Source organism: Pygocentrus nattereri, chromosome 2 (genome assembly GCF_015220715.1).
Source record: "Pygocentrus nattereri isolate fPygNat1 chromosome 2, fPygNat1.pri, whole genome shotgun sequence".
Lineage (NCBI taxonomy): Eukaryota > Metazoa > Chordata > Actinopteri > Characiformes > Serrasalmidae > Pygocentrus > Pygocentrus nattereri.
Genome location: NC_051212.1, coordinates 37,371,446 through 37,397,710, shown reverse-complemented (window position 1 = coordinate 37,397,710; position 26,265 = coordinate 37,371,446). Strand labels below are relative to the sequence as shown.

The 26,265-nt window shown below is 38.6% G+C and overlaps 1 protein-coding gene across 2 annotated transcripts; it reads right to left on the bottom strand.

The window, feature by feature from the left end:
- Nucleotides 1–109: 109 nt before the first annotated feature.
- On the bottom strand, nucleotides 110–24,961 carry ranbp9 (RAN binding protein 9). Of its 2 annotated transcripts, none has more exons than XM_017714208.2 (14): nucleotides 24,302–24,961; nucleotides 22,220–22,331; nucleotides 21,999–22,051; nucleotides 11,107–11,274; nucleotides 9,494–9,516; nucleotides 8,747–8,931; nucleotides 6,543–6,655; nucleotides 6,301–6,409; nucleotides 6,037–6,191; nucleotides 5,544–5,685; nucleotides 4,482–4,603; nucleotides 4,158–4,306; nucleotides 3,198–3,309; nucleotides 110–1,618 (listed from the first exon to the last, which is right to left on the bottom strand). In XM_017714208.2, the coding sequence occupies exons 1-14, from the start codon at nucleotides 24,516–24,518 to the stop codon at nucleotides 1,488–1,490; spliced, it is 1,791 nt and encodes a 596-aa protein (XP_017569697.1). In that variant the 5' UTR covers nucleotides 24,519–24,961; the 3' UTR covers nucleotides 110–1,487. The 2 variants fall into 2 exon arrangements, with proteins under 2 accessions (XP_017569697.1, XP_017569696.1); XM_017714207.2 differs by having other exon boundaries at nucleotides 4,158–4,309; nucleotides 24,302–24,958.
- Nucleotides 24,962–26,265: the final 1,304 nt, after the last annotated feature.

Sequence of the window (26,265 nt, the reverse complement as noted above, 5' to 3'; positions counted from 1 at the left end):
ACACCAAATACAGTCCACAACCAGCAGCATGCAAAACAGATGATTAATTTCATCCCCTATATGCAATCAAACTGTTCTGGCATTAGGAATAACAGTCCTTACACATGGCACCACCTGGGTATTTGTATTTTATTACTGAAAATGATAAGACAGTGCTGTTGACAATACTGTATCATTCTCTTCGTTTTTAACGTATTGATGGTCAATAAGGGCTGGCTGGTAAACGATGGGAGAAAACCAGGAGCAGGCTTGCCTCTTTCAGCTGAATGTGACCTGAATGGCCTGGGCCTGTATTTACCAAACTTTCCACAGTAAAAGAGCTGATGCAGGCAGAGGTTTTCCCTTTAGTATTTTTTGCAGCTAAAGCAGGGCTATCCAGTTCTGGTCCTGGTGAGTATTAGGGCAGCACAGTTTGGCAATTTTCCTGCTCAGATACCTCTACTAAATGTTACTGCGGGGTTGAATAAGCTAAGTTTTAACACGGAAATAGTCAAACTGTGCTGGTCCCTGGCCCTCCAGGACTGGAGCTGAACATCCCTAGACTAGGGGCAAAGGGAAGAGTTCCTTTATCAAAGCTCTCACTCTGCAATGACTGATAGACACAGGCCCAGGCGCCTGAGAGCCATACTGTACAGTGCAAGTGTGAGTGGAGAGTTGGCCTGGATGAGGACAGTCTAAGAGACGAACTGGGGCTGATGAGAATAGCCATAGACATCAATACAGTTACAAATCAAAAGTGTCCAAACATTGCATCAAACCTGCTGTGCAGTTGGTAGAGGGTGGGCGCGCTTGCACAAAAGGGCTTAAACTCATATATAGCTCACACTAAACTCTCTATTCTAAATACCACCACTAAGGATGAGTCCAGCAGTGTTAGATGGCATTTTTTTTTTCTTCTTCAGGTAACTAAAATGTTCCACTCTGCATGTTAATATAATCATTTCAAAAAACGAGGTGGGGAGGGTTTAAATGGTAACAAGTACACAAGCTGACACCTTAAAAACAGCAGGGTGTTACTGTACTGGGACCTTTCGTGCTCACTTGGCCAGCTTTCAATCAAGAACAAATATATCTTATATGCAAGTTTAATGATAACATTAATTATAATCAGAATAATTTGCCTCATGCCTTGTAAAATAGGAAACAATCAGAGCCTGCAACACCCACCCACCCAAAAACAACCTCCCCTTCCCCTCCCCCCAACAAAATTTAAAAAGGAACAAAAAGCAAAAGAGCATAATGGTTCAGGAATCAGTTTGGCTCGAGGGATCCTTCCCCCTAATGTGTCTTTAGGCTCGGCTGGCCTAGATGAAGAGGATCCAGTCTCTTGAAGAGTAGCCAACATTATGGGATGGGTCTGGTCTGGCTAGTTTGGAGGCTCAGTGCTCCAGGCCATGGTTCAGGGCAGGCCCAGCGTTCAGGAGGCTGGGCTGAGTTTGGATGACTTGGGCTGCGCTGGTTGTTTAAAGGGGCAGCTTCTCCGGGGGCTAGTGCAGGTAATCGTCCACGGAGGCGAAGGCGCAGGAGCCGATGCCCGTGCGAGCCATGAGGGCCAGACATTGAGCTGCCTGACCAACCGCCTGAGCCAGAGGGGGCTGCTTCGGCAGGTTATGAGTCTCTGCAATATACACACACACATACATATGTTTCAGGAATATAATGTTAGAGTCTCAACTCTTTGTATCATTCAGCTATTACTTAGAAGCAGATGACAAAAATGGCAAAAATATCATGGTAGTTAAAATTTTAACAATACAATATGCCCAAATATGTATTTTTTTCTGACATCTGTTAAGTTGGAGCAGACATTATTTAAAAAAAAAAAAAAAAGCGCCACCTTAAAAAAATAATATTGAAAATGATGAATACAATATGTATTCAACATTTCACATACTGCGCTGCCCTAATTCCAATTAAACAAGACTAATGCTGCTCTACTTGTACACATAATGTTCTTTAATTACTAACAGTAGCATTGTTGTGCTAAGAAAAGCAATTAATTACAATAACACTAAAAATCATACTACAGGCCTATTCAAGCTGGACTCATTTTTCTTGGCTAAGGACTAAAGTTAATTATCAACAAATCTAAAATGTCCAGTTTTAACATGTCTGGCAGCAATAATCCTCAAAATTCTGGAATGCAAAACTTACTAATAAAAACAGTGGTGCTCCATGTTGTTCTTGTTACCGAGTGTGGTATTTGTGGTGGTATTTGTGGTGTAATACTGGTGTGAACAATAAGATGTGTTAATACATCTGTGGGAATTTGGGGAACTTATACTGATACTTTTCCCGCTGTGCAACAGCCAATCAAATCCCTTAAAAATTCTAAGTCTAATGCAACCCAAAAAGTGATTCACTTTGCTAAATGTTTGTTTACTTTTGACTAATTCAGTGTTTTCCTAAACAGACCCAGCACTAGTCTATAAAACAATAGGTGTGCATCTCTGATCCTGGAGTGCCTTAGTCCAGCACAAGTTGGTGATTTTTCTGCTGAAACACCAAATTCCAAAGGAATTTTCCTGCTGTGAGAATATATTACTTGCTTTCTTTTTTCCAAAAATTAATTTAATTTACACATCACCGCCACAGATTGGTGCCTCAATAATATAATTTGTCTATAAAATGTTCTGTAGGTGCTACAGACACAAACGAACAGATATTCAAGGAGTGCACTGACTGCACTCAGGTCCTTGCAGCAGTTTGCATCAGTCTGCATCAGTTAGACAGAAGAACTAGAGGGATTTTTTTTTTGTTACTGCTTTGAGCAGATGAGTCATAGTTTATTCTTATTTTCCATGAGATGCTGCTGACCAAACTGAATGCAAATATAAAGGCTTTCAAATGTAATGGCTTCCTTAACCTTTGCTTCAGCTGACTGTAGAGGTTTCCTCATTTTCCAGTATTTTTTTATTATATATATATATATATATATATATATATATATATATATATATATATATATATATATATATATATATATATACACACACACACACATATATACACATATATACACACATATATATATATATATATATATATATATATATATATATATATATATATATATATATATATATATATATATATATATATATATATACACATATACATACACATACACACACATATATATATAAAATAAAAAATGAGATTTAAACAGACTTTGTGTGAACTGTGTGCAGTTGTACCTAATATTGCACTGTTGAGTGTGGAGCAGACAGGCTCCCTCTGGATGGAGTCCAGCTGGTAACCCACAGGGCTGTTCCAGGGGTCCGAGTATGCTAGCAAACTGAACGCGTCCTGTACAAGCATGGAGGGAAAGCAATTACGCCAATCTACAAACTAAGATCAGATAAAGAGCTTTGAATTTAAAAAAGGTGAAAATCTGTTTTTTATTTTAAAACCAGCATTTGTTAAGCAAAATGTATACAGCTGAAATTTGATTCTTCTTTTGTGTAACTGTAAACCCTTTTCACAAAATTAGCTTTTTCCCTTATATATCCAATTCCGGGAGGATTTCACTTTATACACCACAACACGTTAATACCAGATCCAAAATTGTACCCATACACAGGTTTCATTTCTTTTATTAGTAACAAACAATTACACTTGACTCATAAGTAGATTGAGAGGTAACTTGTCAACTTACTATTAATCCCATTATGCTAAAAACATAACTGCAATATGGTAAAGCCATCTATGAGAGGCCTCAATGAAAGAGTGAACGGAGCTAAATGGACAGAAAATCTTAACTGAAAATGTGTCTTTTATGCAAGAACTACCTATTTCTAATTTTGGGAAAGTAGAAATATGTTTTACATGAAATGAAGAAAACTTAGCATTTTTCTACAACAAATAGGTTTTGGGCAGTAGGATATTAGCATTACTGCTACTGAGTGCTGATTGGTTGGCAAGCTGCCTCAGCTGACCAAAGCAGTTCAAACTCACTAATATCATCAATACAAAAAAGCCACTGTTACAAAGTCTTGTAATTAAGAGCTGAAATGTGGTGCAGTGCTGAAATATATTGTTCAGGGGAAGAAAAAGAAGGGTATTTGTCCTTTAAAATGAATTTACCATTTACTTTCTCATAAGCAACCTGCAATACCTGACCAGATAACCAAGCGGGAATTCTCTGGTGCTGGTACCTTGAGCATCTTCTTGTTGGTGGAGTTTTTGCCTCGTTCCCGGCGGAGGTGTTCACTCATGCTCTGCAGCTCCCGGCCGAAGTGGATCATCCTCTCAATAGCAGCCTGGCTCCCCCCGCACAACTGCCTCTTGGACTGAGCTGATTCTACTTCTGTGTAAAAAGCATTTATATGAATAACTAATGACATTTTCTGGAGTTTGTATCACAACTTTCCATTTTTCCTTGACCCATACCTTGTCTCGGTGTTATTAAAACACTTTCAGCAGTATTTTAAATGTGAGAAAGCTGCTATTCAAATAAAAGCCATTATCATTAGCCTTACCCATCTCTGCATCACAGTCCTCAAGGTCAGCTCCGTGTGTGGAGCTTCCATTCAGGAAGCCATTAGAGGAGGATTCAGACACTCCATTAGAGATATGATCAACCTCCATCTCCACATCATTACTACAGAACAGCAAAAAATAACTTTTTTTTATTGCACATTCTGAACTGTTTTTAAACCTGTGAACTTTAGATGGTCCATTTCACGTTAAACTTGAAATGTCAAAAATACAAAAAAAAAAAAAAAAAAAAAAAAAGAAAAGGCAGGAAAAAAAACGGAGGGGTACTCTAATAGAACCACGTGACAAATGCATCAAGGGATAGTTCACTGATAGTTCACAGACTAAATGAAGGAGGAATTTCTTTCTGCATTGGTGTCAAGACAAACAAAAATATACAGTAGACAACATCAACCTATATTAAATAGAATAGATGTGCAGAGAATAGTATGTTAGATACGTGTTTGTTAGGGGTAAAAAGCAATGCCACTATATGTATCTACACAACGCTCCTAATTTCTGAATCTGTATTTGGGGAAGTAGACATAGCCTTAATTGCTTTTTTATTTTTGGGATTTCTTTTGCATTAAGTTGTAGTTATACCTGACAACAGCCATTTGAAAATAACAGATGTAAAGAATTAAGAAAAAAATGAAAAACATGGATTGCATGTTTTCTTAAGTTTACACTAATATGCTGCGATGTGCACAGCACAAGGTCCAAGTTGGCTCTGCTGGGAAGTGACAGAGGGACGTATAAATATATAAACAAACAATCTGAAATTGTATTCAGTAAATAAACACATGAATAAAAGCCTATTTCTTTAGTGATGTTGGCCTTGTTTGTACATAAATGATGTTACAAGACAATGTTCAGGTCAGGCTAACGCAGCAAAGCACTGACAACAGACAGGCTTCATCCAAATGAGAGACTATAGGACTTAATCAAGAAGACTTTATAGTGAATCTCCTGTGAAGCTCTTATGTGGGGTGATGTGGGTTTAAAAAAACAAGTAAGTTGCAAGTACATCCCTAATGTATGAGCATGTGTGTTCATGACAATACCTCAGACCAGCTTGCTGAGTACGGCTGCCATTCAGAACCCCAAGCTCGCCGCTGGGCATGCTTACGGGACACGGCTTGTGACCATGCACTGAAGAGTGGGCTTTACTGGATGACACTCCATTACAGCAGTTACTATCAAAACCTAGTGATTGAGCACAGCACACAGTTATTCACACAAAATATGAAGACAGTTCACACAGTAATGAAAACTCTAAAATATCAAACTTCTAAAATATCTTAAGACTGCCATGTATAGCCATAAGGTCACAGCTAACCTAGTGCAATATATATATATATATATATATACACATACATATACATACACATACATACACACATATACATATATACATATATACATACACACACACACACACACACACACACACACACACACACACACACACACACACACACGCACGCACGCACACGCACGCACACGCACGCACACGCACGCACACGCACACCCCAATATTCAGTAAGTAATGTATACCTGACAGGTATGCCTGAGAGCTAGTGGGTTTGTGGGTAGGGCTATTGAAGAGGCGAGGAGAGCCAGGATAGCTGTCCTGTGACTTTGGGCTCCGCCCACCAAGACAGCGGACCTCACTGTCTGTCCCATTCACCATCTCTATGAACTGCCTGACTCTGTGTGTGGATATCATGGATAAACACATTATGAAAACGTAAAAATCCACCTCCATTAAACATCACCCTTCTACAGAACCAGAAGCAAACCTTTTACTGTGCCACTTACTTTAACATGAATAAAAGGTCGGGGTTTCTTTCCAGCAGACTGGGGTAGAGCTGTTGAGTGGTCTCTATAGCTTCCCCCATACGGCCAGATAGGACCAACTTCTGGATTTCTGTAAAATCATGCGAGGACTGGTCAGTATATCTCCACCAGGAGCATACCATCTGTTCGACATCTAATCACCGAATGAACTGTTGTAAAGCTAAAGGTTGTTTAAGCAGGTGTGAAGACATAAGGGGACTCACTCTGTCTGTTTTTGATGGAGGCAAGCTCCTCATGCACAGCCTGGTCAGTGGACTTGGCAAAGGCTTCAGCGGTGGCACAGTAGCTGTGGTGAACCAAGTAGGAGGCCACCATCCTGCCAACAAAGAGCAAAGATTACAGACATGTTATGATTACAAAGCAACAAAGTGGCCTATGATATTAGTTTGTTTACTTTTTGCTTTTGTTGCACGTGTCTTATATTTTTGTTCGTATGATTAATATTAGATATTTCTATTTACCAGTTTAGCCTGCCTGATTAATCTAGTCTTCATACTGCAATTATAAAATGTTAATTTCTCCTTTTTTTCACAAAACAATTATTATTATTATTATTATTATTATTATTATAAGAAGAAGAAGATTTGTTTTTTTTCCTTCACTCTGTCATTGTACAGTTGTGAGAGAAAATAAGTGAACCCTTTGGAATTACTTGGATTTCTGATTACTAATTCAACATGGTCTATACCTAATCCAAGTGTTATAATATAGACAAACACAATCTAACTAAACTGTTAACACAGACAGTTGTTTTTCTGTTTCTGTGTTTACTGTGGATTCAGTTAACATCCACAGCTCAGGCTAGTAAAAGTAAATGAACCCTTGAATAACCTATACATCCTCCTTTAGCAGTCATCGAATCATAAGATTTCCACAATGCAAATGTGTTTTAGTTCTTCAGTATTTCTGGGATGCCTCGCTAACACAGCCCCCTTTAGGTCATACCACAACATCCTGTTGGGGTTAAAGTCAGGACTCTGACTTGGCCATTCCATAACTCTCTTTTTCTACTATTCTGAAGTTGATTACATGTGTGCTTTGAGTCACTGTCTTGTTGCATCATTCAAACATCTCTTTAGCTTGAGTTCATGGTCTTCTGCTCTTACATTCTCCTGTAAAATGTTTCGATATGCCTTTGTTCCCTCAATGATCCAGGCCCTGAGGCAGAAAAGCAACCCCAAAACATGAGGCTCCCTCCACCATGCTTCACAGTTGGGATGAGGTTTTGGTGTGTGTGTGTGTGTGTGTGTGTGTGTGTGTGTGTGTGTGTGTGTGTGTGCAGTGACCCCTTTCCTCCAAATATAGCGTTACGCATATGTGCTAAAATGCTCCACTTCCCAGTGTCACTGTGGAACACCTAGGTGGTGTTTTGGGCAAACGTGAGATGGACACATGAACAAAAGCTTTTGCGGTTTGTAGAGTCTTCTGTAGGGCCGCTGTTACCCTTGGACACTTGGGCTCTCTCACCTCTTTAATGACTGCCTGTTGTGTGCTTAGAGTGATTTTAATAGCACACCCTGCCTGGAGAGAGCAGGAACAGTCCTGAATGTTCTCCAATTGTAGACAATTTGTCTAACTGGCTTGATGTACACCCAAGTCTTGCAAATTGCCAGCAATGCTTTTTCAGGCTTTTCCAGCTTCATTTGTCTCTACATTTTTCTGAGGTGTTCTGAAAGTTGTTTGCATCAAGGCATGGTTCACACCAACCTTTCTTGAGAAGAATAGATTTGTCACTAACCACCTTGATTTAATGGGCAAAGCACCTGTGAAGGCCACACTTCTAATTTCCTCTTCTTAATTGAAATACCTTTAGCCAATTAGCTCTTATAAGTCATTAACACAGAGGTTCACTTCATTTTTCTAGCCTGCACTGTGGATGTTTACTCAACGTGTTCAAAAGAAAAATGTGTGTTATTAGTTTAGTTTAATTAGATCATGTTTGTCTATAATTGTGACTTGCACAATGACCAGATCTCATTTTATTAGTAATTATGGCAAAATCCAGGTAATTCAAAAGGGTAACTGTATGCAACTGTATCTTTCAAAACTCAGCAGGAGCACCTCTCAACCAAAATATATCTGTGTTGCTAAAGACCTGATCTAAAAGAAAAGTTGTTTAGTGTTGAGATCAGTCTGATTGCCAACATCAGGGCCTGAGCAAATCTAGTCACACCCTGCCCTGTAATATAGCACATGTTATGTATACTGGACACTATACTGTATACTACTAGCTCATAGTATACAGTACCATGTTCACAGTGCAGCTTGCAGTGTGAAGTATAGTAGTAACCTAGATGTTTACATGAGTCATGGGTGTGCAATTGTGTCAGTATCTACATGATGGGTGCAATAACAATTTGAAAGGACTCGGTGTGGGTCCCAATGTGACTGAAACCACCAGACTCACTTCTGAATCATAGCCTGCCACTCGCCCTCCCGCTCGCCGATGGGAAACTGCTCAATCTGAGCCTGGATCTTGGTTCTCCACTCGCGCATGTAGTCTTCTATGTCAAACACAAATGGATGCTGCCCAAAGTTTGCATCCACAACCTCCCCTGGAGTTTGGAGACCCACTGTCGGGTACAGGTTTGGCTGTGGAATGAAAATATTTTAATGAAAAATACAAAGATTAGTGCACTGCTAACTTCTCCTGCCAAGTCATCCTCAACAAACTGCTCTTATGTGAAATGTTTCCCCACAACCCTTTAAGAAAATAGGTTTTTCTGTGTCTGTGTCCTTTATAGCCAAAGATGACAGGTACAACGGCCATATTGGCCATTCTGCAATGTTTTCAGGAGAAATAACTCAGAGCGCTCGTGCTCATGGTCCAATAAAAAGAAAGGTCAAAGCTGGAAAACTGCACTTCACAGCCACACTGAGAAACATGAATGCTGGAGCCATGCCAACTCTGTTTTCTACTCAATGGATTATTGTTTTAGACCCAAACAGACCTTCATTCTGTTGGCTAGTGAAATACTTAAGGCTTGTTAGCTCACCCACTTTAGCAATGTCTAGGTCTCCATGAAAAGACTGGCTGTGTATATGTTTCACGACTTTCACAGATCAAGGTTACTAGAAATGATGATAAATCAGTGTTCCTGATGTCAACATTGAGAAAATGAATGGAGGAAAGAAAGAAAAAAAAGACACTTACTGGTAAATCTGTAAAAGCTATACCTGGAAAAAAAAAAGACAACACATAATACAGTTAATCATTATAACAATTATCTTTGTTACATGAATGAAATTAATGTGATAACTTACATATTCATTCAAATAATTCTGCAAAATATTAAATTCAAATGCACAGGGGCACAGACAGAATTTTAATAATACTTAAAATATACCCCACTGACTTAGTCATTAATGGGGCTGCAACAAAAGTTCAAAAATATTTGATCAATTTAATAATTAAATATTTGAAAAGATACCCAATAGCTTCCAAATTTACCACTTTTGTGAACCCATGCTCTTAAGCAAGGAAACAAATACTAAGTTAGTGTAGAGTTGCCAGCTCTGCACACCAGGCACACTGAAGATTGTGATTTAGCACAACTTTGAGGTGCAGTTCAAATAAGATTTCCGATTACTAGCCAACTAGCTAGCAGGCTCGCAGGTGCATTTATTAGCCTCAATAAATGAGAGCATATAGGATGGCTAGCTGTCCAGAATCATTGAAAAATTATTCAGACTGCAACGTGTGATAACCTTTTCTGCACTGCTTGTGACTTAAAACAGAGCCAGAAACCTGCTCAGTGTTGCCAGATTGGGAAGTTAGTTTAGCATTTTAGCAATTTACCATGAAAATAATTATCTATGATGTTTTATTTACCTTGTATTATTTCAGGCAAATTTAATTTAAATGGGAAACAAAAACATGTATACAACAGTGCATAATAATAATAATAATAATAATAACAATAATAACAATAATAACAATAATAACAATAATAACAATAATAACAATAATAACAATAATAATAATAATAATAATAATAATAACAACAACAACAACAACAACAACAACAACAACAACAACAACAACAACAACAACAACAACAACAACAACAACAACAACAACAACAACAACAACAACAACAACAACAACAACAACAACAACAACAACAACAACAACAACAACAACAACAACAACAACAACAACAACAACAACAACAACAACAACAACAACAACAACAACAACAACAACAACAACAACAACAACAACAACAACAACAACAACAACAACAACAACAACAACAACAACAACAACAACAACAACAACAACAACTTTATTCAGTTATTAAAGTTAAACATATTTTGAGCCTTCCTAATTACAGAATATTTGAATACTGGAGATAATATCCATCAGAATATTTGAAAATAAACATTGAGAGTTGCAGCCTGTGTAGTGTGTAATGTCCAGAAAAAGTCCATTTTTTACTAGTCCATTTTATTTTTATTTAACTCTCTTTAGCAGTCTCTTAAAAAGGGACAGTTTTACCAATATCACCTAGATACTTCTAATACATTCATTATTTGCCTGTTTCCCAAACCTTCCCAAAATTTAGCCTAATTCTAGATTGTAAATGTAATGTAATGTAATGTAAACTAAAAAGAATTTCCAATGGAGATTCACCACTGGCACTGTAATTAAGTCTAAGACTAGGCTCAATTCATGTCTTAAAAAACAGCTCTGTATGTTTTCAGAATAACTGCCACCGCTTGCAAAATTCTCAGTAAGGTAAAGGAAGATAAATGGTATTCTACCTAGACTGTGACCATTCTTTGTGTAGAAGCAGGTGTTGTTGATGAGGTTGACGCAGCAGCCAATCACGTCGCCTGTCGTGAAGGTGGGTCCATACGGCTGTCCCGTGCCCGAGGAGCAGAAAGAGTGGCCGTCATCACCGTGGTAACCATATGAGTGCTTGTCCCAACCTGAGAGAATAGAACGATGGCCAGGTACGTTAGCATTCAGTGAACTGCAGGAAGCAGCAACCAGAAATTAGGAAAACAGGTAATGTCAACAACTCTATAATGATTCTTTAGCAAACACTTCAATAAATCATGAAATCTCAAATTTGCCAACAATTTGATTCACTTGAGATTATTTTGGTATGATCCTTTTTAGAAAAATACAAGACAAAATACACAATATCCAAATATGACTGATGAAATAATTTACAAAGCAGTGGAATAAAGAGTGTAAACAGCATTATTTACTCCATAATGGCTCAAACTGGCATTTAAAATTCTTGAATGACATCAGTTGTCTGTTTAAATGACCTAAAACAGATAAAGTGCTACATCAAAAGTAAGAGGCGGCTGGTTATTCAATACAATGAGTCATGGGTAACTGTTCTTTGGTGTTTTTGAACAGATGCAGCCGCAGTCAAATACAGCAAAGAGGTATTTACCTGCCTCGTGTTATTTACATCATAAATTCAAAATGCAGATTGGCTCAAACATTAATAATAAAAAACGTGGCCGACTTCTGCACGTTTAGAGCACATTTTGGAATTTTTACGTTAAAACAAGTCTCAGACTCATCATAATTTTCTTGAAAGATTCTACAGTCCAGCACAAACTGTCAATCATTTTTACAGTAATTTACAGGTAAACCATTTCAAAAATTTCTGACAAAAAAAAATAGTACAGGCTGCAGTCACGTGCAAAGGTTTGGTTGCCTCTGGCATGTTTTGTTGATTTTCTATTCAAAACAACGTATCATCCTCCAAAAAACACTTCTGTCCATTTTAAATGCACAATTACTGTTCATTTGACAATGTGAAAAACAATAAAACATTTAATGTGGTCTGTGCAAACGTTATGGTACATTTTATATCTGATGCTTTGTTTTTCCCTCTAATATGTTAATATACACAATGATTTTGCACTAAAAATAGCAGAAAAAAGCCATATTTATGTTTGTTCTCTGTAGAGCACATCCTCTACAGCAGTGGTCCTCAAACCGGTCCCCAGGACCCCAGACACTCCACACTTCTGCTTCAACTCAATTCCTAATAGCAAAAATGTGGACCATCTGAAGGGCTTAGAGGAAATAAAAAAAAAAAAAAAAAAAAAAAAAAAAAAAAAAAAAAAAACACAACACATGTAAATGTTTACGTGTTAAATTACATACGACTGCATACTGTACATACGGAGACAAAGAATAAAGGCATATGCCTAGTTGTAACAAGTACACCATGTGTAGGCTACATCCACATTTAGCCAAGCTAACACTGCTTGTGAATGCGGACAAATTTGAGAATAAAACTGGAATGTAGGCTATAGAAATCAAAAATTAAAATGCATAAAGAATCAATCCTTTTACAACCATCTTGTCACACTGAATCAGAGACAAACTGAATTGTCAGGTGATTAAATGTTCCCTCTCCTGTGTGAATGCACCAAGAACTATATTGCATTCTAGCCAAGAAAATGAGCACACAACTAACTGAACATTATTCTAAAACATAATTATAATCAATTCCAACATTGAACTGCCCTCAGCACATTGCTTCCCAATGCATTGATGTATTTTCACACCCCTAAGGGTAGACTCCATGTGGGGAGTGTGCTTTAAGCTCTTATCTCTTCAACAGGCTGCAGAAGACCCTCCCTGTGTCCTGTGATTGCACAAATGGGACTGGGTGTCACCGCGCTCTGCCAAATCGCTCACACTGCATGCCTCTGAACATACGACCCTAACGCACGAATGTCAGCACAGGGGGTAGGGCTGTCCTCCAGCCTTGCAACTAAGCATCAACTAATAACTCTCTCCAGTCCGCAGTCTATATATATGTAAACCAAGCTGTGAAACAAGCCCGTTTTGATTTAATTCTTTCAATCAGGTCATGAAGACTAACACATTTGCACACATCCACCTAGTCAGTTTACAGAAGTTTAGCCCCGCCTATTCATGCAGAAGTTATAAGGAGTGTTTCAGCTCAAACTGTGTTTTGAATGAGGCACAACACAGAGCAGCCTTTCAGAACAGAGCCCAGTCACATGTATGTTTTAAAGGCACATTAACAAAAACAGCTGGTTTAATTCTAAGGGATAAAGACTGGAAAATTAATTCAGGCTGTTTTTTGTTACCTAAAACCATGGTAAATGTTAGAAGTGGACCTTAAGGGGGGAATAAAAACAAACACTGTAGGACATGGGCTCATTGCTACCGAAATCAGATGAGCAAATAACTGCTTTAAACAAAACTGATCAGCAGCCGTTTACATTTGACATTTTATAAAGTGATATCTGATGATGTGCTCCAGAAGAGAATGTTTAGGTGATGTTGGACTACTGTACTAAAATGTCTGCATTTCATCTGTCATTGCATTTGTAACTCCTTAATCTGTGCTACAAAGCAGTCCTTTGTAGTCCTAATCTCTGCATTACAGAAACTTTTATGCATTGGCAGATATGTACAACCCCATTTCCAAAAAAGTTGAGATGCTGTGCAATGTATATAAAAACCAAAATACAATGATGTGGAAATCATTCAAACCATTTCAACAAATCAAAATGTTGAAATTGAGACTTTTTTTTTTTTTTTTAAATATAGGCCCATTTTGAATTTGATGCCAACAACACATTCCAAAAACCAGAGCAACTAAAGGCTGGTTGTTTATATAAAATTTTTTTTTTTTTTTAAATTAAAAAAAAAAAAAAACCATCCCAGAGAGTAGGAGTCTTTCAGGCATAAAGATGATGAGGGGTTCACCACTCTATGAAATACTGCACAAGCAAATAGTGAAACAATTCAAGAACAACATTTCTCAACATAAAATAGCAAAAACTTCTACTTTTCAGCATCTACAGTACATATCATTAAAAGATACAGAGAATCTGGATAAATCTCTGTATGAAAGTATCTAAGCCAAAAAACTGTATTTGCTAGCCATGATCTTTGGGCCCTCAGGCATCACTGCATTAAAAACAGTAGGGGAAATCACTGCATGAGCCTCTGAAAAAAACTGTCTCTGAAAACAGTTTGTCACTGCATCCATAAATACAAGTTACACCTCAAACACAAAGCCATATATAAACAGGATCCAGAAATGCTGCCACCTTCTCTGGGCCTGTGCTTATTTAACAATAACTGAGGCGAAGTGGAAAAGTGTCCTGTGGTCCAACAAATCAACAATTGAAATTCTTTTTGTAATTCACAGACACGGTGTCCTTCAGGCTAAAGCTCACTCAGCCTGTTATAAGCGCACAGTTCAAAAATAAATATTGATGAAGGTACAGGGGTCCATAATTGCACATGGAATGGGTGACATGCACGTCTGTGAAGGCACCTTTAGTGCTGAACAATATATACATGTTTGGCAAAATATGCTGCCATCCACACAATGTCTTATTCAAGGAAGATCTTGCTTATTTCAGCAAGACAATGTCAAACCACATTTTACATGTATTAAAAGGGTCCGGGTGCTAAATTGACCTGCCTGCAGTCCAGACCCGTCACCCAGGAAGAACATTTGGCGCATTACGAAACGAAAAATACTGATGAGCGGCTGAAATCCTATGTTAAACAAGAATGGTGAAACCTTTCACTTTCAAAACTACAGCAACTGTTCTCCTCAGCTCCCAAACACTTAAAGAGCTGTTAACAAAATACAGTAGTAAACAGGTCCCCATCACAACTTTTTTGGAATAAGCTGTTGGCATCAAATTCAAAATGAGCAAATATTTTCCAAAAAAATAATACAACTTCTCTATTTCAACATTTGATATGTTGTTTTTGTAGTATTTTCCTTTAAAAATATGGTTTACAGGATTTGCATATCATTGCATCCCTTTTTTAATTATTGTTTTTTATTTACATTCTGCACAGTGTACCAACTTTTTGGGAAATGGTGTTGTACAACAAGGGACATCAGCATTGGCCTATGATTCCAGTTTCACTGCATTTCTACTTGATACAGGTCTTACAATCACAATGCATGCATCTCTGCGCTTCCTGGCTGAAGAGGTATCATCTGAAATATTATACAGCAGATGTTCTCGGTGATAGACAATTCTAACTAAATTTAAATGCCATGTATTGGACAGACAACATCAGCAGCAGATAAAGAAGGTAAAGGAAACATAGCATCAGATTTCACACATGAAATCTGAGTCCTTGCCGTACCTGCAAAAACTCCTGCGTTTCACAATACAGACAACCATCAGCATCGGTAAGGGGCAACAAGACGCATATTCACACGTTCTAAAGTTTGTTACCGTGTTTTCAGCAGGAAGAAGCTCTGATATTTCTCAAGCTCCATATCACATTCTTAAAGTACTGGGATTCCACTGGACGTCAGATTTTTTTTTGCTTCAGAGCATGTTGTGTGGGATATGTGAAATCAATTAGAGCCTCCATCCAGCAGATATGCATCAGTGAACATAAGGCAACCTAAAAGTAATATTTTGGTAAAAGGAAGCGTGGTTTGATCATTTTACAACAAAAACAACAAAAGATTCTGTGACTGTTCCCAAGTGATATTAAGTGAAGTAAATTCTCAAGGTTTAAATTGTTGACTGTGGAATTCACGACTTAACAAAAAGCCTCTGAATTTTTTGTGCAGTCAGCGATTTGTCCAGTAAGGACTTCAGGCCTGAGCCAGTTTTGCCTATGAACAAAGTCAATGACCTTTTGTTTGGTTTCCATTTTCACCCTGAAGGTCACTGGGTCCTCTCAATATAACTGAATAGCTCTCTTCTACTCTTTAAGATAATTAACAAGTCAAAATACACATAAAATAACTACACATCGGTGAATGGTCCAGGTAGGCTGCTTTTTCTACACCACTATGTCATGCAAGGCTGTTCCAATCTGAAGGATGCTCCTAATATAGCAGAGAAATGCAGCCTACATTCTCAGAAATTTCAAGGACGCTACCGAAGAATCCTTTATGCTCTTTTATTGCCCAAATCAAACTAGTTTTTAAAAAAAGGCCACTAAAATATATAAAGAAATGTACTGCACGCTATTTCTTTGGTTGTGTATATGTTTAGGAGAATGTAACCTGAACGCAGGATGTGAAATACACCTGCTTTCAGTTCATTTAAGAGTTTCTAGCTTGCAATACAGCATTTAATTACAAAGCTGTTTTGCCTGACATATTACGTAATTTACATTAGCATTTTGCTTACCAGCTTATTCAAATCAACAGTGTTTTCTCCTTTAAATTTTATGTGCCAAATCTTTTTCTTTTTTTTTGAGGAACCAAACAAATGCATCAAATAAGTGGAGAAAAAACAGCACGATGAACAATAAACAAATAGCCTCCAATAGCTCAATGCACACACACACACACACACACACGTGTACACACAAACACACACGCACACACGTGTACACACAAACACACACACACACACACACACACACACACACACACACACGTGCGTATATACACACACACACACACACACACACACGTGTATACACACACACACACACACACACACACACACACACACACACACACACACACACACACACACACACACACACACACCAAGAATTTCCAAACAATACAATGATAAAAACAACCTTATGGTAGAAAGAATGAAAAAAACAAAAATAAAACACATAAATAAATTTATTTTTTTAAATAAATAAAAATAATTTACTAAAAAATATTTCAAAAATAAAAAATTAACCTGCTGGCATAACCTGGAGTGCATCAAAATACAAAAGAAAAGAATTCCATTTAGCATAAAAAGCCGCTGTGTTACCTTTTATTGTGAATCTAATCTTCTCCAATTTAAGAAAACGTATAGCATTACGGAGCCACAATGTAATTGAAGGTGATTTTGATTACTTCCACAATAATAAAATACGACGTCTCGCTAATAAGGGTGTAAATGCAAGGATATCCGACTGAACTCCAGTGGGTGGGGGCAGATCAGCGGGAAAACCAAATACTGCAACAGAGGGATTCATACTAACTTTAAAACCTAAAACCTTTGCCATTATCTGAAAACACTCAAACCAAAATTTTTGTAGAGAAGGGCAAAAAAAAATACATAAGACTTCATCACATCTACATCACATCTATCACAGTGATCTATGACATTTGGATAAAATTTTTATAATTGAGACTTGGATCTGTGAACTCTATGTAATACCTCTATCAACTGAAGCCTTGCGCAAGAAACACTTGAACGTACTTTATATATGGCTTTGTCCCAACATTGCTCCATAAAGATAAAGCCCAGCTCATGTTCCCAAGCACTTTTGATCCTATTAAGGGAGAAAACATCTATAGCCATGAGCTGTGAATAAATCCTAGATATAAGAGATTTCTGAGAGGTATCAAGAGTCAAAATGTTGTCCAGTGGTTGTTCGGTAGGAAGGCGGCTATAGTCTAGAAAAAGGGAAGAAGCACAATGTCCAATTTGCAAATAACGGAACAAATGTGAAGAGGGCAAGTTAAACTCTTCTGCTAATTGAGAAAAGCTACAAAAGACACCATCTCTGTAAAGATCATGAAAAGATTTGATCTCTCTCTTATGCCACATCATTCAAAGCTGGGGGAAATAAGTGATTACCCAATATAGGCATCAAGGAAGAAGGGGACATTAACTTAACGTCCAAACTGAAACCAAATGCAAAGGGTGAAGAGTGTTACTGGATTATCCGTGAAATTAGAAGGCTTAAGTGGAAAAGACGAGGTAAGCAATGCCCACACAGATTTGAGAACTGGAGTGGGTCTCCAGCCTGCACCACAGCGATCCTGGAGACTCAAGCCAAAAGAGAGACTTATGAATATGGGCAGACCAGTAATAAAATAGAAAGTTGGGGAGCGCCAATCCCCCATCGAATTTAAATCTCTAATATTGATTTTCTCACCCTGGGAACTTTCCCATCCCATATAAAAGAGATAATAAACTGGTCCAACATTTTAAAGATTTTTTTCGGCAAAAGGAAAAGTCTGAAATAATAATAAAAAAAAAAAGAAAAGCTGAACGTTATGCCCAGATTATGATATTAATTCTACAAATCAATGATAAAAGAAGAGACCTCCACCTCAGGAGACTGCGAGTTCGATCCCTGGTGATGCTACAGCCGTCCATAGCTGGGAGTCCAAGAGAGCACAGTTGGCCTCGCTCTCTCTGGGTGGGTAGGATGGCCGCCCTTCTCCTCCCAACACTCAACGCAATGCTAGTTAGCGCAGACGTCTGTAAGCTGACTAATAGATCTGGCGGTTGGCGCTTTCCTCCAAGTGCGTTCGGCTGTCCCGTGACGTTGCGTGAGCAGCAGTTCGAAAAGAAGCGGTGGTTGGTTTCACAGCTCTCGGAGGAAGCCTGTGCTAGCCCCACCCTCCTAGCATTGGTGGCATTGTGCGTTTGGGGGAGTCCTAAGCAGCGGGTGTATTTGTAAACGACTTAAATTGGGGAGGAGGAGGGGGGAAAAAAAAAAAAAAAAAAAAAAAAAAAAAAAAAAAAAAAAAAAAGACCTCCACCTCTGCAAATCCCATTCAAGTTTGTTGTATTAATGGAGAAAAATTGGTATGAAATAGAGAAGGTAGCATGCGGGACACACGAATTCCTAGATATTTAAATCCTGTTTGAGCAAATTTAAATGGAATAGTAGAGCGGATAAGAGACAATGCAAGTGAGTTCACTGGAAAACACTTGCTTTTTTGTAAATTTACTTTATAACCTGAAAACAAAAACCTTTTTAGAAGTGCCAAAATCGAAGGAAGAGAACTGATTGGGCCAGTTACAAAACAATAAGTCGTCTGCATACAATGATCATTTCAATTCAATACCAGAACGAGAGATAGCTTGGGGGGAGGGTCCAGGGGGAGTACATAACAATGTTATCCAAGAGATAAATTTGTCTACGAATCCAAATTTATGCAAGATCGCAAAAAGATAATCCCACTCTACTCAGTCGAAAGCCTTCAGGAGCAGAGGAGGAATGTTTTCTGAAAATTGTATTTAAAAGACATTGCGGACATTAAAAAAATAAATAAAATGATGATGCCCCCTAATAAAGCCATAGAAGGGATACAGTTGCTTCAGCAAGAATTGAAGGTAGCACCCCGGATACCAGGAGCTCATTGCAAACTGCTAAAAGAAGGGGAGATACTTGTCAAAATATATTTTTTTAAATTCCACTGGAAAGCCATCAGGACCAGGTGCCTCGTTAAGGGTGAATCAAGATCATTTACGGCTGTAGGATTTATAGAGGGAAACACAAGATCCCCAAAAACAACAGCATCTCAGCACTATCAAATGTAGCCTCTGAATGATTAAGACTAGAGTAAAAGGACTTAAAGCAGCATTAATAGAGAGAGGACCTGAACAGCATACCAGTTGAGTTCCTGACCTGTAAAATGGATCCGAGAGGTATTTTGTCTTTTTAACTGATGTGCTAAAAGCCTAGATGATTTATCGCCATATTCATAATAATTACTGCCACAACAACAATTGTTCAGCCTCAGTTGTGGTAATAAGATCAAATTCAGCTTGTAAATCGACGGTTCAGCTGAGCAGGTGTGGAGTTAACCGAATTAAGCTTATCCAAAGCAGCGATTTATTTCAATAGATCTTGCAACTTGCTTTTATGCAATCTACTTCGGTGTGCTGTGAGGAAATAATCTGACCATGTAGATAAGCCTTGAAAGATTCCCATAAGAGAGAAAAAGAGATGTTCTTGTTCTTTTTTGTAGCAGTAAATTCTGCAATGGAGGATAAGACAAAATTGTTATATGAATCGCCTGCTAATAGTAATGAATTAAATCTCCAGGGGTCTGGAAAAGAGGGCAATTTGAAATTTTTATATTTACAGGGAGAGGGGCATGATCAGAGATAACTATTGGGTAGTATTTAGAAGAGGTAACTCTAGAAACAAGAGAATTAAACAAAAAAATAATGTCGGAATAAGTTTGATGTGGATGAGAGTAAAAAGAAAATTCCTTAACACCTGCATTATAGAATCTCCAAGAGTCAATAATACCATATCTAGTTCTAAAATCAGAAACTGACTGGGACATCAAGGAGTGAGGTGGTGAATGAAAATCCGATAGATCCAGTGCCGGGTCAATGGTGCAGTTCAGATCTCCACTCATTATCAGGCGATGAAAGTTCAGGGAGGGAATGGAACTAAATAGCTTATGTATAAATTTTGGATTGTCAAAGATGGGAGCATATATATTTACCAGCACCACTGGAGTGTTAATCAAAGTACCTTGAACAATAAGATATCTACCACCTGCATCTGTGAGAACATTGTCAAGTATAAAATAAATACCTCTTTTAATTAAAATTGCCACTCCCCTGGTTTTGAAATTGAATGTTGGGTGGGTGACATTTTTCACTCAAGGAAGTTTTGCCAAATCATTTCAGATGACGTGACAAATCAGCCTTGGAAAATCATTCCATTTTGCAACACAAACAAGGAGCATTCATAGGAAAGTCCTCCCAAGGACACACCTTTCTTGACTGCAGCCTAGTTTTTGGAACACAGCTGTAGGATACTACATTGCCAAAGCCACTGGACTACCCCACCTGACAATGTTTGCCGGTTTGTGTGGGGCATTTTGGTGAGGTCGGCTTGTAATTTCAATAACATGTGTGGGAGATCTACCTTAGGTAGCATGTGTAGAGGTGGGCAATACAGCAAAAATCTAATATCGCAATACTTCAAGAAATTTTCACAATATATGATGTCACAGTATTTATATTTTTAAACATATGATCAGTTGGAACAGAGAAAAAGGAACCAACAGTGCTGCATTTTAAAAACTACTATCAAGAACTGTGAACGCAGCGATATTTATTCAGTAATAAAAAGGGACTAATTTTGCTCAATTTATAACAAAACATGAAGTTGATATGCACAATATGTTCAGAACTAATTTTTCACAATAACGATATATATCTTCAGCCCTAAGCATATATGACCCAGCATAACTACTTAGACCTAAGCATATATGACCCAGCATAACTACTCAGACCTAAGCATATATGAGTATTGATTGAGTATGTGCTGATATTAAAATTTTGTAATTAATTGTAAATAATTAACTAACCTCTTAAGCATAAATTATGAATATTGTATTTATTGTATTGATATTGGTTAACAATTTTCCATATCTGCTGGCACGTAGCAATAAGCAAAAATCAGAAGGCACTTTAGAGATGGGACAATAGTTATTATACTTTGATCAAAGACTATGAGGAAAAAACCTGAGAAGATGAGAAATTAACAAAATACAGACACAAATATCCCATTTTAGCTACTGCTCTCATCTCATATTTCAAATAACAGGAATGTTTGGGGGAACTGTCCATAGTATAAAGCACACAGAACCTGTCAGATAACTACAAAGCATGATAAAGTGATTTCCAAGCACAACTAGACAAAAACAACCTAAAACCTTGTTCCAGTGTTTATATGAAACCTTAACATGATGACACGTCTACAGAGGCTAGCCACAGAATAGGACGTTAAACATAAGTATGCAAAGGGAATATGCAGTCCTGCTCCCACTGGCTTCAAAACAAAAACTGCATTTTTTGGCCTTTTGGGAATAAAAAAATAAATAAAAAAAAAGAGAGAGATTCAAATACAACTGACTATGTTTCAGCTAGACAGAGACAACTACCCTGTTCAACCAGACCAAGGCTCCTAATACAAAAACATGTTTTACCTGGAAGTCTGTTCATGTTGACCCCCTGGGCAGAGAGACCAATTCCCATGTACCTGACATTGAGAGACAGACATTATAAATCTACACCAGCAGTAAAAACGAGTGATGATCACAAAACAGCTGCATTAGACAAAATCCACTAACGTACTGTGACTGTTACACATGGTTCTGTCTTGGTGCATTCCAGGTCAGAATGTGCACAATAAAACAAACTTCCTTACCCATCTCGCCCTTTACTGATGATCTTCACCTCAAAGTAGTAGACCCCACAGGCAGCCGGAATAGGGTGTGTTGCACGAACAGATGCAGCATCTTTAGGGGTCTTTCCATGACCTGCAAATTAGCAGAACAAAGACAATCAAAACCACAGCAGATACATTTTACTGCTGAAAAGAAAATGGCTTAACTGTTAAAAAACATTGTGTATCTTACATAAACACATAATGCATATATATGTCTGTGTAATGGCTAAGTAAGATTAGTTGTAGACCTAAACAACATGTGGGAGAACTACAAAAGAAAGCGAAGCATTTAAATGACTACACAAATGTGCTTTGCAAATGGCTGACAGTTCCAGAATACAGAAATGTACAAAGACAACAAGAATAAAAAAATATATCCAAAGACACAGAAACAAAGAAACTAATAACACAGGAGCAAACGGATGCAAGGGATTTAATCACACAGTACGTGTAAACACATTAAATGAGTGAGAAACAAGAAAAAAAAAAAAAAAAATAGTATACATAATCATAAAACGAGAAGTAATATAATGGAAGATGGTAACATTAGGAGAACCAAAAACAAACCTATTGGGCTGAATTCTGGAGGCAGAGAAAAAGGAAAAGAGGTGAGGAGATACTGATCCAGAGAAAACTGTTTTATAATTGAGGGCCAATGACACTTAAAGACCTGCCCCAAACGTGGACAGTGTAAAGGTAGGCGACCACAAAGAGGTCAGCCTCTTGCTCGAATGTCTGTTTTCATTACTCCATTTTACTGTTTAATATCCATGCCAAAAAACAGCTAAGCTGTGGTCAATTTAAAACGACCCTGTAGGTCAACAAAATGTTTACTGCTACAGACTTAATGATCTTTACTGTATAAAGCTATTTTTAGATGCAAACAATGGGATAGCGTTTACCAAGTGGTCAGAGGTCAACTACTTAGAATTAGTGAAGTAGTGTCAAACCTGTTTACAGTAGCCTGAAGCAAAAGGCAAAAAGGTCATTGGTCGCCCAATATATGAGTCTCCCCTGTCAGCAAAATGAATAAACATAGACCATGTAATCACTACCGAGTAGCTAAATAAACTGCCTCAGCTAACATTTTTGCGGCCTCCCTTGCTGACTGACTGAGCTGAGGAAAATGGCTACAGCCCATTTGGCACTTGAGCGAGTTGAGTATACTGAAAACTTGTTTAGCTGGTTACCTTGTTGGCGTCTAACCATAACGCCTTTAACCCGAGAGGGCTCGCGTAAACCACCACCATGCTCGTTTCTTTATGCCTCTTCAACACATAATAATAAAACAACATGAGCGAGTGACAGTCCGAGCCAGAGCAGGGCCCTGCTGAGCTACTGTGTTCAGTCAGGCAGCTACAGCGGATCATCCGCGGCTTTGACTGACAGAGAAGCTGTTATTACGAGCAACGACCCTCAAGTCAAGAAAAAGTGCAGGAAACTGACCCAGAAATCGGCAGCAAACAGAGGTAGAATGACTCCTTTGGCTTAGTGCTACTTCCGGAATTCATTGAAGACTCTGATTAGCTGAAGTTAGCAGGCTGGCTAACTCTGAAAACTTGGCTGAAGCTCCTGTCCAGCCAGAGACTGCTGTCGTAGCGTTAACCAGCTAGTAATCTCAAGTAATCTTCACCTTGATCAGTTACACTGACACAACGTAGGCTGTACCTCCCTGACCAGACACACTAACCGATTCATTAGCCAAACGAACCGTTTACTACTTAACTAACGTTGTCTTGCCTGTTTTCTACCAAGCTAGCCTAACATGACAACGCTATAGAGGCAGTAATACCTCATAACTTACCTATGGTAGCTAAGCTAAGATAATTTAGTTCTTTACTTCCACTGACTTGGTAGCTTATTAAGAGGCAAACTAAGACTCGGTCATGTCGCAATACTAGTTAGCCAAGCTTAAGAGGCTAGCGTTAGCGTGTAAACATTGTGACTAGCTGGCTAACGTTACTTGAACGCTGGAGAAGAACTTGGTTTAGCTCCGCTAGCTAAGTTAGCTGTCCAGCTAGCCAGCTCTGTTGTTGTTGTTGACGATGCGCCGGAGTTTACCTTTGTAATGCACCCGGAGATTGTTCTGAGAGAGGCCGATGTAGCTGAATTTGTCCTTCGGGCTCCACGATCTTGGCAGCGGTGTCTCTTGTTCGTTGACGGCCGGGTAGAGGCGTCTGAGCCGCTGGTTTAGCTCTTTCTCCTGCTCGTTTAGAGCCGAGTCCCCGTGAACAACGACCGACATCAGAAAGCCGCAGCCCGATGACGGTCCGGACATTGCGATCGGATTCCTCCCTTCAACACCAACCGCGTACCAGCTACTCTTAGCTGGACAGCACTCCAGCAGCAGCCAGCGATTAGCTGCGTCTACTGTCAGCCGCCACAAGACACGAACAGACTGAGGGATTCTTTGCTTTTTTATTTCTCTATCCGGTCCGCTAACTCGCTAGCTGTGAGAGCTAGCAGCAAAGCAAACAGCTCTCTGGCAGAGACTGGCGAAGCGAAGAGGCTCCTCGGTCCGTTACGGCGGAATGTCGATGCAACGAAGACGACAAAATCCAATCCAGAAAGTTGATTCCAGCTGTCTAGGACGACATCTAGCTACTCGATGAGTGTCATTTAGAGAAAGACATGGAGAAAGCGCAGTGGACGTCTGAACCCGATCTTTTGTTTGTTGTTGGTGAGAAATCCGCTCATCTGATTGGCTCTCGCAGAGTCCAGTCACACTTCTGGAGGAGTTGATAGAGGAGCTGCCTGTCAGTAATATTAAGTCCTAGCGGTGGGCAATGTGGCAAAAGTAATCACGATACTTAAAGACATTTTCTCGATACACGATATGAATCACTATATGTATTGATAGGATGATAATTGATATGATATATACAATTTTTTCCTGAGCTAGTAACTTGTAACAGGTAAAAAAAAGTGTGTAGTCACATTTTAAAATACTATTAAAAACTATTCAGCATTACACATACTACACCAAAATCAAAATAAAAATCACATTAAATCAAGTTAAATAGGACTGATATCGCTCTCTTGAATCTTAATGAATCAGATTGTCTATGTTCTCTAAGCACTGATATCCACAATATCATCAGAAAAGCCGTACATACACAGTCAGTGTTTGCCTGTTATCAGGAGGTCATGAGTAAAGCCATCTGTGGCCTGGAGTCCAAAGGAGCACAATGGGCCTCGTTCTCTATGGAAGGGTAGGAACAAGGTGTGAAATTCAGGGGCTCATTGTCTATCCTGCTTCACCCACAATCAAGAAACATCTGTCTTTAATGTTCTTAACTAACTAGAGATGCAGCTCTGGTCTTTGTAATAGTTCACTGCAATGTAAAGTGAGCTATTACTTAGCAACTGGAGCTCATTTTTTATCACTAAAGACAGCACAGGTAGAACACCTCTACGGTTTTCTATAAGGTAGAGCATATTAGCACTAACATGATTGTTTGGTGGTAGAGCAAGCATCACTCTGAACAGTCTCTCTACAAATTAGCATAATATTGACACTTTGCTTGTAGAAACTGAGCCCCAATTGTGTCGGTGGAAATAATGTTATATAATTAACAACAACAAAACTAGAGTTATTGTTACTAAAGTGTATTTCCTGAAGAAAATGCAGACTGATCGTGCAGCTTAAGCAGCTCCCTTGCAGTTGCTAGTGTTGCCGAATGGTTGCTATGGTATGTTAGGTGTTTGCTAAGGTGTTGGTAGGTGGTTGCTGTGGTATCCCAGGTGGTTGCTAAGGCAGGGGTGCCCAATCTACTACACTACAGATCTACTACACCTCGCTGTAATATTTGGATGCCGCCGATGAGCTTCATCAACTGAAGCAAGTGTGTTAGATTTTAGATGGACTCTGTATGGTGGTGGTTGCTGTGGTATCCCAGATGGGTTATTCCAAGTGGTTGCTAAGGTGTTACTTGATGGTTGCTATGGTATTCCAGGTAGTCACTAGGGTATTGGTGGTTGCTAGATTGTTGTGGCAGATGTTTTGATTCCATTGCTAGGTAGAT

Bases quoted from the DNA above. Each gene is read 5' to 3' on its own strand.
- ranbp9 (XM_017714207.2), bottom strand. From the start codon at position 24,518: ATGTCCGGACCGTCATCGGGCTGCGGCTTTCTGATGTCGGTCGTTGTT. The intron at 6,656-8,746 runs GTGAGTCTGGTG...CTTTGTTGGCAG, and splicing joins TGGCAGGCTATGATTCAGAA to GATGGTGGCCTCCTACTTGG. The intron at 4,604-5,543 runs GTATTGTCATGA...GCTGTTCTGTAG, and splicing joins ACTCAGCAAGCTGGTCTGAG to TAATGATGTGGAGATGGAGG.